Below are 13,047 nucleotides of genomic sequence, written 5' to 3'. Positions count from 1 at the left end.
AATTGGGGAAGATGAAAGTTTGCCACAAGTATTCATTTTAAATGTGAATAGTACAGTGTTTTAGCATGGGGCAGGGTCATGTTTATACTACATCAGTTAATCATGTTACAATGGGGTCCCCCCAACCTAGTTCTAATTATAATGTAGATAGGGCCAAAACTGAATGAACTTGCTTAAATTAAGTCAAGAACAAGGAACATGTGGATTATAGGTCTGTCAGTGAACACTAAAATCAGGAAGTTTTTCTTTCATAATGGCTGAAAATGGCTTGACTAGGAGGTGAGAGTTGGACAGATTATATTAGTAGAAGCTAGGTGTTACTGTCTCATGTTCAGAGTAGGTGATCCTGTTTTCCCATGTGGTCCCTTGAGGGCAACCACTTAAAGATTTCTGGCTCCCAGCTGTCACCTTTCCTGAGTAGATATCTACAATCTCACTCCCTTTGTGACTGGGAGTTTTATGGCTGCACAGGTCCCTGCTTACACTCTGATAACCCCAGCAAACCAGACTCCCTAAAAAGCCTGGTGGCCTGCATTTTCCTCTCCCTCCAAAGGCTACAGTGTGTTACAAGTTACCACCCAGCTCTTGGTGAGTAAGCACCTTTATTAAGGTGAAAGCATTACAGAGGAAAAAATAAGTTCTTATATGCATGCTAAAAGTTTACCAGAGGTCACCCATCAGTCTTATGAGGCCCTCACAGGTCAAGTCCTTCCACCCCTTCTGCAAGGACTGCCCTGCAGTCCCAGACAGTAGGTCCTGTCCATTTGCTGGATCAGAAAGCAAGCCCCTAGTCAGTTTCAACTCAGGCTATTTATCCAAAGCTACTTTCTTTGTCTATTGGTCTCTGGATAAACCAATTTAAACCAATATATGTGAGCCTCCCCAGCTAGCAGTACTAGGGTTACCATATGTCCGTTTTTTTGGCAATCAAGCCCCCGTCCGGGGAGAATTGCCAAAAAGCCGAACATGTCCGGGAAAAATACCAGCTGGGCACTTCCTCTCCCGCGGCTGCTCTGCTCCTCCCTGGACTCAGACTTCGGCTCTGTTTAAGAGCCAAGTTGCCTGAGCCAGCGCTACCGGCTTCGGGCGCGCGCGCGCACACATACACACACACACACACACACACACACACGTCTTTTGTCTGGTGAAAAAATTTCCCCGGAACCTAACCCTCTCATTTACATTAATTCTTATGGGGAAATTGGATTCGCTTAACATCGTTTCACTTAAAGTTGCATTTTTCAGGAACATAACTACAACGTTAAGTGAGGAGTTAGTGTAGGTGCCTGTCTCATATACAACAGAAAGTATCTGAGGTCTTTTGTATTAGCTATGAAAACAATCTAAGGGAGCTCTAGCAAAAGACTTTACCACTTTATAGTTTGCTTTCCTGTATCTTCCCTCCCTTCCAAATAATTTCACTGGTTCTTATTTTGAATGAGGTTAGGGTTACCGTATTTCAGCAAGCAAAAAAGAGGACGGGAGGAGCCCCGCCCTAGCCCCACCCCTACCCCTCCCACTTTCCACCCCCCTCAGAGCCCCCAACCCTCCCCCCGCTCCTTGTCCCCTGACTGCCCGTTCCTGGGACCCCTGCTCCTAACTGCCCCCCAGAACCCCACCCCCTACCTAAGCCTCCCTGTTCCTTGTCCCCTAACTGCCCCACCCTAACTGCCCCCCAGCACCCTACCTGTACCCTGACTGCCCAAAACCTTATCCACACCTCCCCCCAGAAAGTCCCCCCAAACTCCCAGACCCCCCCTGTCTCTTGACTGCCCCCTCCAAAACCTCCCTGCCCCTTCTCCGACCCCCTGGCCCCCTTGTTGTTGGCCTTCGCCTAACATCTCTGAGCCGTTCGTCCCGGCAGGCTGGCTGGCAGGGGAGGAGGAGCGGGGGAGGAGCTCCAGATTGCCGGAGGAGATCTGCCGAATACAGGGAGGGAGGGAGTGATCTCTGCTGCAGGGGAGGCGGAGGACGTGCTCTCTCTGGCTGTCGGAGCCCCATGTAAGTGACACCATCCAGCCGGCTGCCCTGTTAGCCGCGCGCGCTCTGCATGGGGGGGGGGTAAGTCCCGACATTTACAAATTCCCCCCGGACGCTATTTTTAGCTCAAAAAGCCGGACATGTCCGGGGGAATCCGGACGAATGGTAACCCTAAATGAGGTAGTATTATTTGATAGCGTAGTTATGCAAATTTCTCTTCTCTTTCAGAGGGGGAATAGCAGAAGGGTAGGTCTCATTATGTCGATTTCTAATTTCAGAATTCTAGTCTCAGCCACATATAAACAAACTCCACTGAAATATACTGGAGTGGTGCAGGCATAGTTGAAAGAAGAAGTTAGTCAATTAAATTTATGTTCAGTATCAGAGGGGTAGCCATGTTAGTCTGGATCAGTAAAAAGCGACAGTGTCCTGGGGCACCTTATAGACAGACGTACTGGAGCATAAGCATTCGTGGGTGAATACTAGGGTTACCATATTTAAAAAATAAAAAAAGAGGACACTTCACGGGGCCCTGGCCCCTCCCCTTCCCCACCCCCACCGCACGTAATGATGCCCCTGATAAAGCACAGCGTGATATGGAGAGGGGAAGAGAGCTGACAATTGTATATACAAACTTATCAAATACGAGTTTCCTACAAACAGAACATTTCTATTATCGTTTCTTGATATTTGCTCAGCATTTCTGGAAATCCCTGACTAACACGTGTTATCAAGATTGTCTTTATACGGCTTAGCAGTCCTTGAGGAACATAAACTAACCTTGCAATGTTGGTCAGACAATACAATCCTTTGAGTTCCTCTTACAATCTCACTTCATTCTAGTTTATCAGTGCAAAACAGATCAGTGGGGATAAATAGGTGCCCATAGATGTATTGGGCAGGGCAGAACCCACAGCCTAAGGTAGAGAGCTGAAGTGCTCTTTGGGGCTGTAGCTCCCTTTCCGACTTTATGTATAACATACATGGAGTGGGAAACAGAGTGCTAATCACAAGAATTGCTGATGGACCAGATTGGGTGGTTTTGGAATAGCATGGAGTATTCCCAAGTAGGGAATAAATACTGATCATGAGTGTGAAGTATTGTATAGAAGAGAGGAAAAGCAGCATTCAGTTCAGACACTGCACTTTATTGTACTGGAGATTGGGGTTACATCTACTGAGCTGCTGCAGTAGGGTAAATATACCAAGTAGCTGAATGAGACTAGCAGGCAGAATGAAATTAAGAAATGAGTGGGATAAGACAAAAGGGGAAGAATAAATCCCAAGAGGGTAGGAGAGAGTAAAGCTAAAGAGAAAGGGAGAGTTCATCCTGCTACATGTCAATCACAAACAGGTGCGTGCCCTCCTTAAGAGGCAATTCAGATATCTAAAAGTGGCAGCATGACATGAAAGATCCAAGGGAAGAACATCGGAAAAATTAAAATGGAAAAAGTTAAGATGAAAAAGAAGGATGAGGAGAAAGGAAAGGGGGCAAACAGAAGGGACACAGACTAAAAAAGGAGTTGAACAGAGTCTGGTAAAATACTGTGGGGTTTGTTTTGGTTTTGGACAGGGAGAGATAAGGTTTGGAAAGTGAAGTGAACAAGACTGACAGGGAAGGCTCCTAATCAGGCTACCTGAGCAGACAAAATGGCGAGACCATGATCTTTACTTTTAGTAAAGTAAATTTTGATCCTTATTTTCCAACACTGACAGAACATTGACCTACTTTAACAAATTTATTAAATTAATGCTGAAATGTACATGGAATATTGCTGATGGAAAATCTTCAGTTCTTTTAAATCAATTAGACCTCTGTGATCTTTGGGGCTCCAAAAACTTGGTATCCTAAACCAGACTGAGCATATTGATAACTAAGAACATTGTTAAGTGATGGATTCTCTTCCCCTCTTGGCCTCTGGTTTGAATATCCAGGTTGGCTTTATTTATTTATTTAAGTTATTAAAGTACTTACAGGTCTAGACATTTAGTTACAAATGTAGTCCTTGATAACTCTTTTTAGATATTGTTGTTCAATATATCTTATTCAGATAGATTCCTGTATATTGTCCAAACCAAGGATACAATTTTTGTTTAAACAAAAAACCCCAAAGGCAATAATGAGCCATGACGACAGTCAAGAGAGCTGGGCTCTAGAAAATTTCAGCAGTCACATCCTACAGGAGCAATCAGGGATGAGGAAACAGCAACTATGAAAGACACATTAGTCTACACTTGGAAAAGCTGGTCTGAACTGGTAGAGCTTTTGACACAGTAGAGGCCTGATCCAGTGCCTACTGAAGTCAACTGAAAGGCACTATTGTCTCAAATGGGGATTAGACTAGGCCCTAGAGCACATGAACACACTGGAGTACGTCTTGGGTTGTGGGGAGGATTTGAAAGGGGAGAATTATAAAAAAAAAATTGCCAAAAGGCAACGCCTGTACTCTGTACAAACATATCCAACTTGACTTATTGAAACTTCTTAGGGTGTTAATACAGCTTTGTGAATTGCATTTTCCTCTCTCTCTCTCTTTTTTAAGATAGTACTTACCCAATTGGATCCATAAGTCTTGTGGGCAAAAAAAAAAAAAAGATCTCCGGGTATACTGCATTTAGATATTGCAGAGATTACGCAACTGTGTGCTTAAAGATGAAAAATATTTTATTTACACTTTTCTTATACACACTTTGTACATTTTTTCAGTTTAAAAACAGAACAGAGCACATACACATGTCTGAACATATTGTATCCATAGCTAGGAAAAGTTACCTTCTGCCAAAAACCAAAGGCTTTTTAAAATAGTTATAAAAGGCAAACCTTAAATTATTCTAAGAATGTTATAGCAGCCTTGGGGTGAATATTAGACAATTAACCAAAAATGTACATAAAAACTCTCTCTATTTGTTTTAAATAGGCAGAATACTTCCAATTGCTAAAGCACACACAGAAGAATTTGCAAATAACTTTCCATTAACTTACAGAAACATTCTTTTAAAAACACAACCATCTCAAACAGGACTGGAAAGTAATGAAACTACAGTGGAATTACATTCTTCAACTTATGAGAATTCATTTTTAAAGCTCTGCAAAATAATACATAGGAAAAGAGAAAATCAGACTTTGAGGTTTGCTATTCCCTCCATCTAGTCCCATAACCTGCATTAAATGTTAGTTAGGTGGGTTCACTGAGGAAATAAAAACCTTCTATAAAATATAGCTACCACTGCAGTTCTATGTAACATTTCATTTTTTATGCTTACACCAATCTTTCTCCCCCCCCCCCCCGTGCACTATATAAGGAATAGCACTTGCAAGTAGAAAGTGGTTTTCCCCCAGCTACTAACTCAATTATAATCTAAATATTATTTTAATTTGATCCTTAAAACTTTTTTAAAAAGCACAGAAACATGAACTGAAATTTGGGGAGAGGGGAAGTCCAGGGAAGCAGTGCTCAACAGTCTATTTTTCTGCCAGCTGTTTAACAGTACTATATTTTGTTAAGATTACAGATGCCATCAACATAATTTCTTTAGGTTTACTTCAAACACAGTATGTACTTATTTTAACATCTTACACATGCTGAAATTGTAGATTATTTAGCAATCCAAGAAAAATAAAATACAGATGCCATAACAAAAGTAGTCACTAGTGTTTATTTTAAACATTTTCAGATTGTCTTACAAACATTAAAATCTCAAACTGTTACTTATAAAACATTGGTAAACTTAGTTTTACATAGCTGACATCTCTTTCCTTTTGTGTTTCCTTCTTTACCCTTTCCACACTACTTGAGTGAGTGTTGCAACTGTGACATAACATGCTTATTAGAATAAATTCACAAGGTACTATATTGGATAGAGGTGGGGAGAAAGCAAGTTTTCTCTAAGGCCCCAATCCTACCGACATTTTAGCACACACTTAAACTTTACATGTGAATAGACTTTTAAATAGTTGGCACAGCTTTTCATTTTATTTCAATGGACAACTCATCTATGTAAAGCTAAAAACATGCCCATGTCTGAAGAATTGGAGCCCAATTCCCTATTTTTTTTTTGACAAGAAAAAAATATTTCAATAAAGGCAAAACATTCCTGTAAATGACATTCCTATTTTAAAAATGCATGATTTTTCTTCAGTTAGTCCTTTATGAAACAAAAGACATAAGGTGCAGAATTGTGTATTTCAGAAAGAGCAGCTGATATACCCTCAAGCCAACTCTCACTTTATGAAGTGGTCACGTTGAGTTAAAGACCAGTATTGGTATATGTATGGTTTTTAACCTAATTTAATTTGTACTTGTTTAATCGTTTGCTTCGTGAGTGTACGGAGAAGCTCCATCTATGATGTGGATGATTATTATAGTATCAGTAAAAAGGCAGCATTTGCTGCTGCAGAAAAAAGGTCTCAAGAGCAAGACGACAGGACTGCAACTCTCAGGGGCCAAACAGTATGTCTATGCAGGGATAAAAAAACCTCACAGCTGGCCCAGGTCAGCTGACTTGGACTTGCGGGGCTCGGGTTCCAGGGCTGAACAAAATCTCTGTGTAGAGTGGAAGGTCCTAGAGCTCGGGCTTCATCCTGAGCCCAGATGTCTACACAATGATTTTTAGCCCCACAGCCTGACCCCGAGTCAGCTGACCTGGGCTAGCTGCGGCCATGCTATGGGTCTTTTATCCCTGTGTAGACATCCTCCAAGAGTGTTAAAGTCACAAATCACCAGGACTAGGAATTACTGACTGCTATACATCACTGAAAAAGCAGGGATTCTGTTTTCCAATGGCATAAAGAATATGGAACTAGACAGCAAATCATCAGGCCTTGAATTGCCACAGGTCCCTGAGGCTAGTGAGCTTTCTGAAATAGTAGCTGCCTCTTTCTGCAGTATCAGTAATTGCCTCCCTTCAGCTGAATCTATACAGCCAGACTTTCAAAAGTGCTCAACGCACCCAGTGTGAATGGCTTAATTTTGAAAATCTGGCCACTTACTTTGGTGCTTAACTAGGTGCTGAGTTCTTTTGCAAATCTGCCTGAACTGGCAAGGGACTGCGCATGCTGGGCTCCCCATGAGAACTGATGGTGCTCAGCACATTTCATGAAGTGCTCAGCACTCTGCAGCTTCTGGCCCCTAACAAGGAAACAGGGTTCCTCTTAGGACCAGGAAGGAAACGGAGATAGCTAGACAAGAACCCAACACTGACTTTTTTTTAAACTGAGAAACAGAGATTGGACTAAGTATGTCTATCCCTTTTTACAACACGAGTACTGTTGCTGTTTAAAAGCAGGCTGTGTGCCAAGTTTTAAAAAGTATAAAAAAAAGGAATGGGAGAGATAAACGAGCAAATTTACTAGAAAGGGTTAGGGTTTACCTTTTTCCTCATTAACTAGGAGTACATTTAAGTGGTAAAAAATCCTCAAGTTAATATAATAATCATATTCAAAAGATCTCATAGGTGATATGCAAGTCTCTGATTAGCTAGCCTTGATTTTTTGTTCGGTTGGTTTGTTATTGTTTAAACACTGACTACGGAGCATAGCTACTAAAGGCAAATGCACACAAAATGGTTTAGTGAAAAAGAAAACATCCCTCTAAGCTATCTCAAAAATGTAACCTTTTTTTTTTCAAAAGCTACATCACAATTTATAGATAATGTGGATTAATTATGTATTTATTGACTGAAATAATGAGCATGGTAGAAATGTACATTACAAAACATTCCCAGCCTTCCAGACATTATGAACCAAGCAAATTCCAATAATTCTTAATGCGCAAAATGGTTACGGCCAACACATCAGCTGAAGCTGAAACCAATAATTAGTTCAAGTTAGAGTTTCACCAAGTAACTAGTATTACAGGCCTTAAACAAGATTTTTAAAACTGGGTTCCTGAAGTTAAAGGGGGCATAGGCACCTAAATAACAAGCCTTGTTTTCAAGAGTACCAAGCATCCAGCATTCCCTTTCCCTTTAGTGGGAGCTGCTGGGTGTTCAGTACTTTAGAAAAATCAGGTCACTTACGTAGGTGCTGAAGTACAGATTTAGGAACATAACTTTAGACACCCATTTTTGTAAAATCTTGGCCTTCTCTCTTTAATCTGTTATACTTAAATCATGGAAGACCAAATTTCCAGATCAGCAATGGTTCCCCAGCTCACCCCTAAATAGCAGGGTGAAATGCTCAATATTACTCATGATAGGCTTGCATAAGCCTACCTAGACTGCAGGACTACTAATCTTTGCTGCCCAATTCACGTAACATGCCAGAAAATGGGCTAGTAACAAAAAGAGCAAAACAGGAGTAAAAATAAGATAACTTGTCTTGAACCCTGATTCTGCAATGAAATATACAAACACAGAAGCCCTGCACCTGAGCAGGGCCCATCAAAGTAAACGGTGCCCCAATTGGCTGCAGGGATCCATCTGCACACATCTCATGGTAAGGTTGGTGCCTTGTCTTATATCAAAAAGATTGTAGTTCAGATTACTAAAATAAAACAAATTAAATTCTGTACTTGTAAATTGAAAAATATAGGAAAATAATAAGCAAAGAATTACATTGAACTGCAACCTATGGTCTGCACCAGAAGACTGAATGTGAACATTTGGTCCAGCCATCTCTGGCTTAGACATCCTTTATCATTCCAGCTATGGTGGTGTAAATTCTCTCTTTTGAACAAAGATTACAGTAATCAACTCTGCTTTGCTATATTATTGCTAATTAAAAAAATAAAATCTGCTAACTTGCAATACAACTCCATGTCCTCCCATCTCTCTCAATCCAGAATTTGAAAGAACATTACTGCAAGAAAACAAAAATACCATTAAATGTGAGCATGATGCATTTCGCAAAACATTTTAATATCCATTATTAATTTCTAATTTTGTTTAGCCCAACAAACTTGTTACCATTTATCATAGCAAATTTAGGGTGTATTTGGTCCCTTATAAGTGCATTCTTTTGAACTCCCTGAGTACTGTACATTCCTTTTCTACAGTGACTTCTGGCTGGGAGATGCTGAAACAGAAATGGATTCTCAACCATTACTGCATATCTTGTAAAATCTAATGCTAGAGTTTCACGTAAGCAGATGATTTTGCAAGCTTATATCTCAGCAGTTTGTCCCTGCATAATTGAGCTCAGTGTTGGCCTCAAATTTTAGAGAGGAAATCTTTTCCCTCTTGACTCCAGAAGAGGCTAATTTCACACCAGTGTGAAAGAACTAGGATTTTAATGCTTTACTTTTATAATTGTGTTTATCTTGGTGGATAGTCTCACCAATCTACAGTCAGTAAAAGTCAACAAGTTAACAAAGTGCTCAAACATGGTGCAGTTATTCAAGCCCTCTTGGATCACAAGTCTTATTTCAGGAAGTATGAGGTCAGTAGCTATAGTTTTGTAGGATTCTATTTTAAAGATTACAGAAATGGTAAACATTGTCCCCAACTGCCTAACCCCACATTTTTAGAACACAGCAGTTCATATCAGTTGATGCTTCAAAAATAATATTAGATTACATCACTTCAACACAACTACAAGCGATGCCATTGCTAAAAATAATAGTATATCCAGGTCTGACAAAAAAACTGCATGTTAGTGCAGTGTTCATGCTTGCTTACTGATACATTTCTGATTTTTATTAAAAACAAGGCAACACATTCAAAAGTGAAGAACTGTAACTGGGTAAGATGTATTTACTTTTTTAAAATAATATATAAAATGTCAAACTGTTAACAGTTCATTACATATTATTAATATAAAGAGTTTAAATATTACTGAATGAATCAGTGTATACCAAAGATAGGCTTCTTTGATACCAAACTAGGCCTCCAGTTACTTAAGAATTTTGTAATATTTAATTCAAGAAAGAATGCTACTATATCTAAAATTCAACAGATATGGCTGAATCTGTGCCCTAGTTAAAAATATAATATCCTAATTGCACATAAAAAGATGCATTATATATAGATCTTACAGTGTATGCATGTGTGTGTATATATCTTACTCACCAACAAACACAATGCAGACAATAGAAGGCAGCATAGAAATAGTGTTGGAATATAAAAATGCTTCATTTTCAATTTAATAGAAAATGTATAACTTGCATTTTTTGGCAGACTTACTGATACTACTGTACAAATCCAGGGAAAAGCCATGCACAAAAGGTTAAGATAATTTTAAAATGTATTTACGGGAAAACAGAAAACAAACAAAAAAAATACCAAACTGGACTGTGAGTACTCATAAATGGAGAAAATAAAAATGTCCACCACAACTTAAAGCAACAAAATGAAACCCTTGTCAATAGAGTTTAATTCAGGTATTTCCCCCAGTAAGGCTGCTGAATCCTATCTTGACACTTAATGAAAATGCACAATATATATTTTTCTGTCCCCCTTCTCCCCATAAGTAGATCATTATATTCAACTGGTTCCAAGAAGGATGCTGCTGTGATGGCCATTATACAGAATAAACTTATTGCATGGACATAAAAGGCCACAAAGAAAAAGGGAAAAAAAGTAAACACAATGAAAAATAGATTTTTCTGCCCCCTCTCCCCCACTCCACCCCACATACAGCAATATTTGTTTAAAAAAAATAAAAAGCAAAACTTTTACATTACCAGACCACAGTTATTGGCATTTCTAATAAACTTGGTAGGTGCATTCCCTGTACATCCCGTTTCTCTATGCATCTAATAGCTGTTTTACCTACAAGTCAACGTCTTTAAATGAATTAAATCTGCTTTGTTTTCCTGTCAAATTAGAGATAGTTTTTTGTGTTTCATTGGGGTTAGAAGCGGGTTTTTTTGTTTGTTTTTTTAGTTGCAACGTCTAACATGCTCCAGTACATATTCAGGAAAGTGCAGGCTGCAAACTTGTAAACCATCCAGCTTGCAGGGCATTCTTGGGTATTCATCTTCTTTCCATTTGTTTTCCTCTGGATCAAAGGTGAGAATTGAATCACTGTAATGACCATTGTAACAAAGGCCTCCAAGAACCATTATCTGTTTGTCCAAAACAGCTACACCATGACCACTTCTTCCAATTGGCATAGAAGCCAAAATAGTCCACTGATCAGTGTCTGGGTCGTAAACCTCTGTAGAAGGACACCCTTGCGACTCAAAGGAAGCCCTCAAGATCACACAAACACCACCAAAGACATAAAGCTTACCATTATAGGAAATCATTTTGTGAAAGCATCTTGCATAATTCATTTTGCATTTGTTCTCCCAACAGTTAGTGACCACTTGAGTTCTCCTCGTTCGCTGTTCTACCGTCCCTTCTTTACTGGGGTCAAACACACACACTTGCTTAGAAGTGGAAGATGAAGTAATTCCCCCAGTGATATACAACTTGTTACTGAGTACAGTTCCTTCATGTCCATATTTATTGACTGGATAGGGATCCACAAATTCCCATTTGTCTGCAGTGATATCATACCGTTCAGTCGAGTAAAATGTTTCATCCCTTGTTCTCCCAGCCACCGCATAGATGTATCTCCCAATAACACCAACAGCAAACTCTGAGCGTGGAACAGACATGTCTGCCATTCGCAACCAAGTATTTTGTCTAGGGTCGTATCTAAATACTTTGGAGGAAGCATGAAACTCACCATCTGGGCCCAGTTCTTCCCCGCCTAACAAGAATACAAAGTTATTGACAATGGCAAGGCAGTCTGGTCGTAAAGGTACTTGAGGGCCCTCTAGCTCCCACCAGACCCTTGGTTTGTGCAAGAGAAGAATTTTGCTATTTACCATGCTGTGTCCTATCATTCCTCTAAATACTGCAGTCTGGGGTTTGGCAGAACGAATACGGTTGGATTTCATTTCCATCAAAGGCTGTTGGTGAACACTATGAAAGTAATTCATGGCTTGGTCAACTTCATGCCGCAGCTGCCGAGAGTATCGATAAAACTCTGATGTTTTTACCTATGGATACATTTTTAAAAAAAAGTTAAAATTTTGACCAAGGAAAAACTGCATAGAGAACCATCTAATTACTGTAAGTCGTTAAAAGATTATAATGCTTAATTTTATTCTGAGAAACCTGAAGGACAATTATGTTCAAGTATTAAGACAGATAAACTACATAAACTGTGTTCTTAAAATGTATGCAGAGGCAACACATTATTTCTTCCCCAAGATATTATTGAGGTTGGGGCAGAGGCCAAAGATTTCAAACCTACTCCCTAAATCCCAGGTGCATACCTAAATAAAATTGAGTTGATTTTCAAAAATTCTGACCACCTTCAATCCCACTGACTTTGACTGGAGCTCTGGAAAAAAAGGCAGCCCACTTTTATTTAAGTGCCTAAATATAGGAGATAAGCATCTAAATTTGAAAATGTTGATAGTTCCAAGCTTCAAATTTTTCTTACATAAATAACTGCAAGGCAGTGCTATACTTCACGCCAGACTAGAAAGGAAGAAAAATCAGTGTCACCACTGGATTACATGACATGAAATGCAATTTGGAGACAAATGTTGTTATATCTTGAGAATCAAGTAGATGTTCACTTCATAATTTTGTTAGCTTTATATTACTATTGTATCTCTTCCTTTCATTGTAAATAAAAAATGCCACTACAAGGGGCATAATTGTTTTTTCCAATCTTTTGGGTCTTTAATAGATTAAATTATATGGACATAGGTTTCAAGTGTCTGTATAATATACATATGAGTAAATTATTAATATTGAAATACATGCACACAAACATCTGTAAAATAGCAATATTACTTGCCTGCTTTTGTAAAGCACTTTCAGATCTAAGAACTATAAAGTGCTGAGTTTTTCTACTTATGCACACTTTTTTATCAAAGAAAAACAACCTACATTAAAAGAAAGTTAAGGTTGCAAAGTCAAGCCCTGAAAAATTAGAAAGTGCCATAATTGAAGTTTCCTGTTCAACTCTAATTCACTCTCACTGTGAGTGTGCATTATGATATAGTCTGTAATTACATGTTCACACTTTTTTCCTCCCCAGAGACAACCTTAATTCTGGCTTTTCTTAACTTTTGCATATTTGACTTTGCAAACATAATAATGTTCTTGTAACACATGTTTTTT

The 13,047-nt window shown here is 39.2% G+C and overlaps 1 protein-coding gene across 3 annotated transcripts in view; it reads right to left on the bottom strand.

Annotated features, from left to right (window-relative positions):
• Window positions 1-5,262: 5,262 nt before the first annotated feature.
• The window catches only part of KLHL15 (kelch like family member 15), a 41,225-nt gene continuing 33,440 nt past the window's right edge, over window positions 5,263-13,047 (bottom strand). For all 3 annotated transcript variants that reach the window (XM_034755082.1, XM_034755092.1, XM_034755101.1), the window contains exon 3: window positions 5,263-11,909. In XM_034755082.1, coding sequence (XP_034610973.1) covers window positions 10,800-11,909 — 1,110 coding nt within the window. In that variant the 3' untranslated portion in view covers window positions 5,263-10,799. The remainder of the gene's footprint in view (window positions 11,910-13,047) is intronic.

This window comes from Trachemys scripta, chromosome 1 (assembly GCF_013100865.1).
Source record: "Trachemys scripta elegans isolate TJP31775 chromosome 1, CAS_Tse_1.0, whole genome shotgun sequence".
In the NCBI taxonomy this organism is placed as follows: Eukaryota; Metazoa; Chordata; order Testudines; family Emydidae; genus Trachemys; species Trachemys scripta.
Note: the sequence above shows the minus strand (reverse complement) of the source record. Positions and strands in the feature narration are given on the sequence as shown.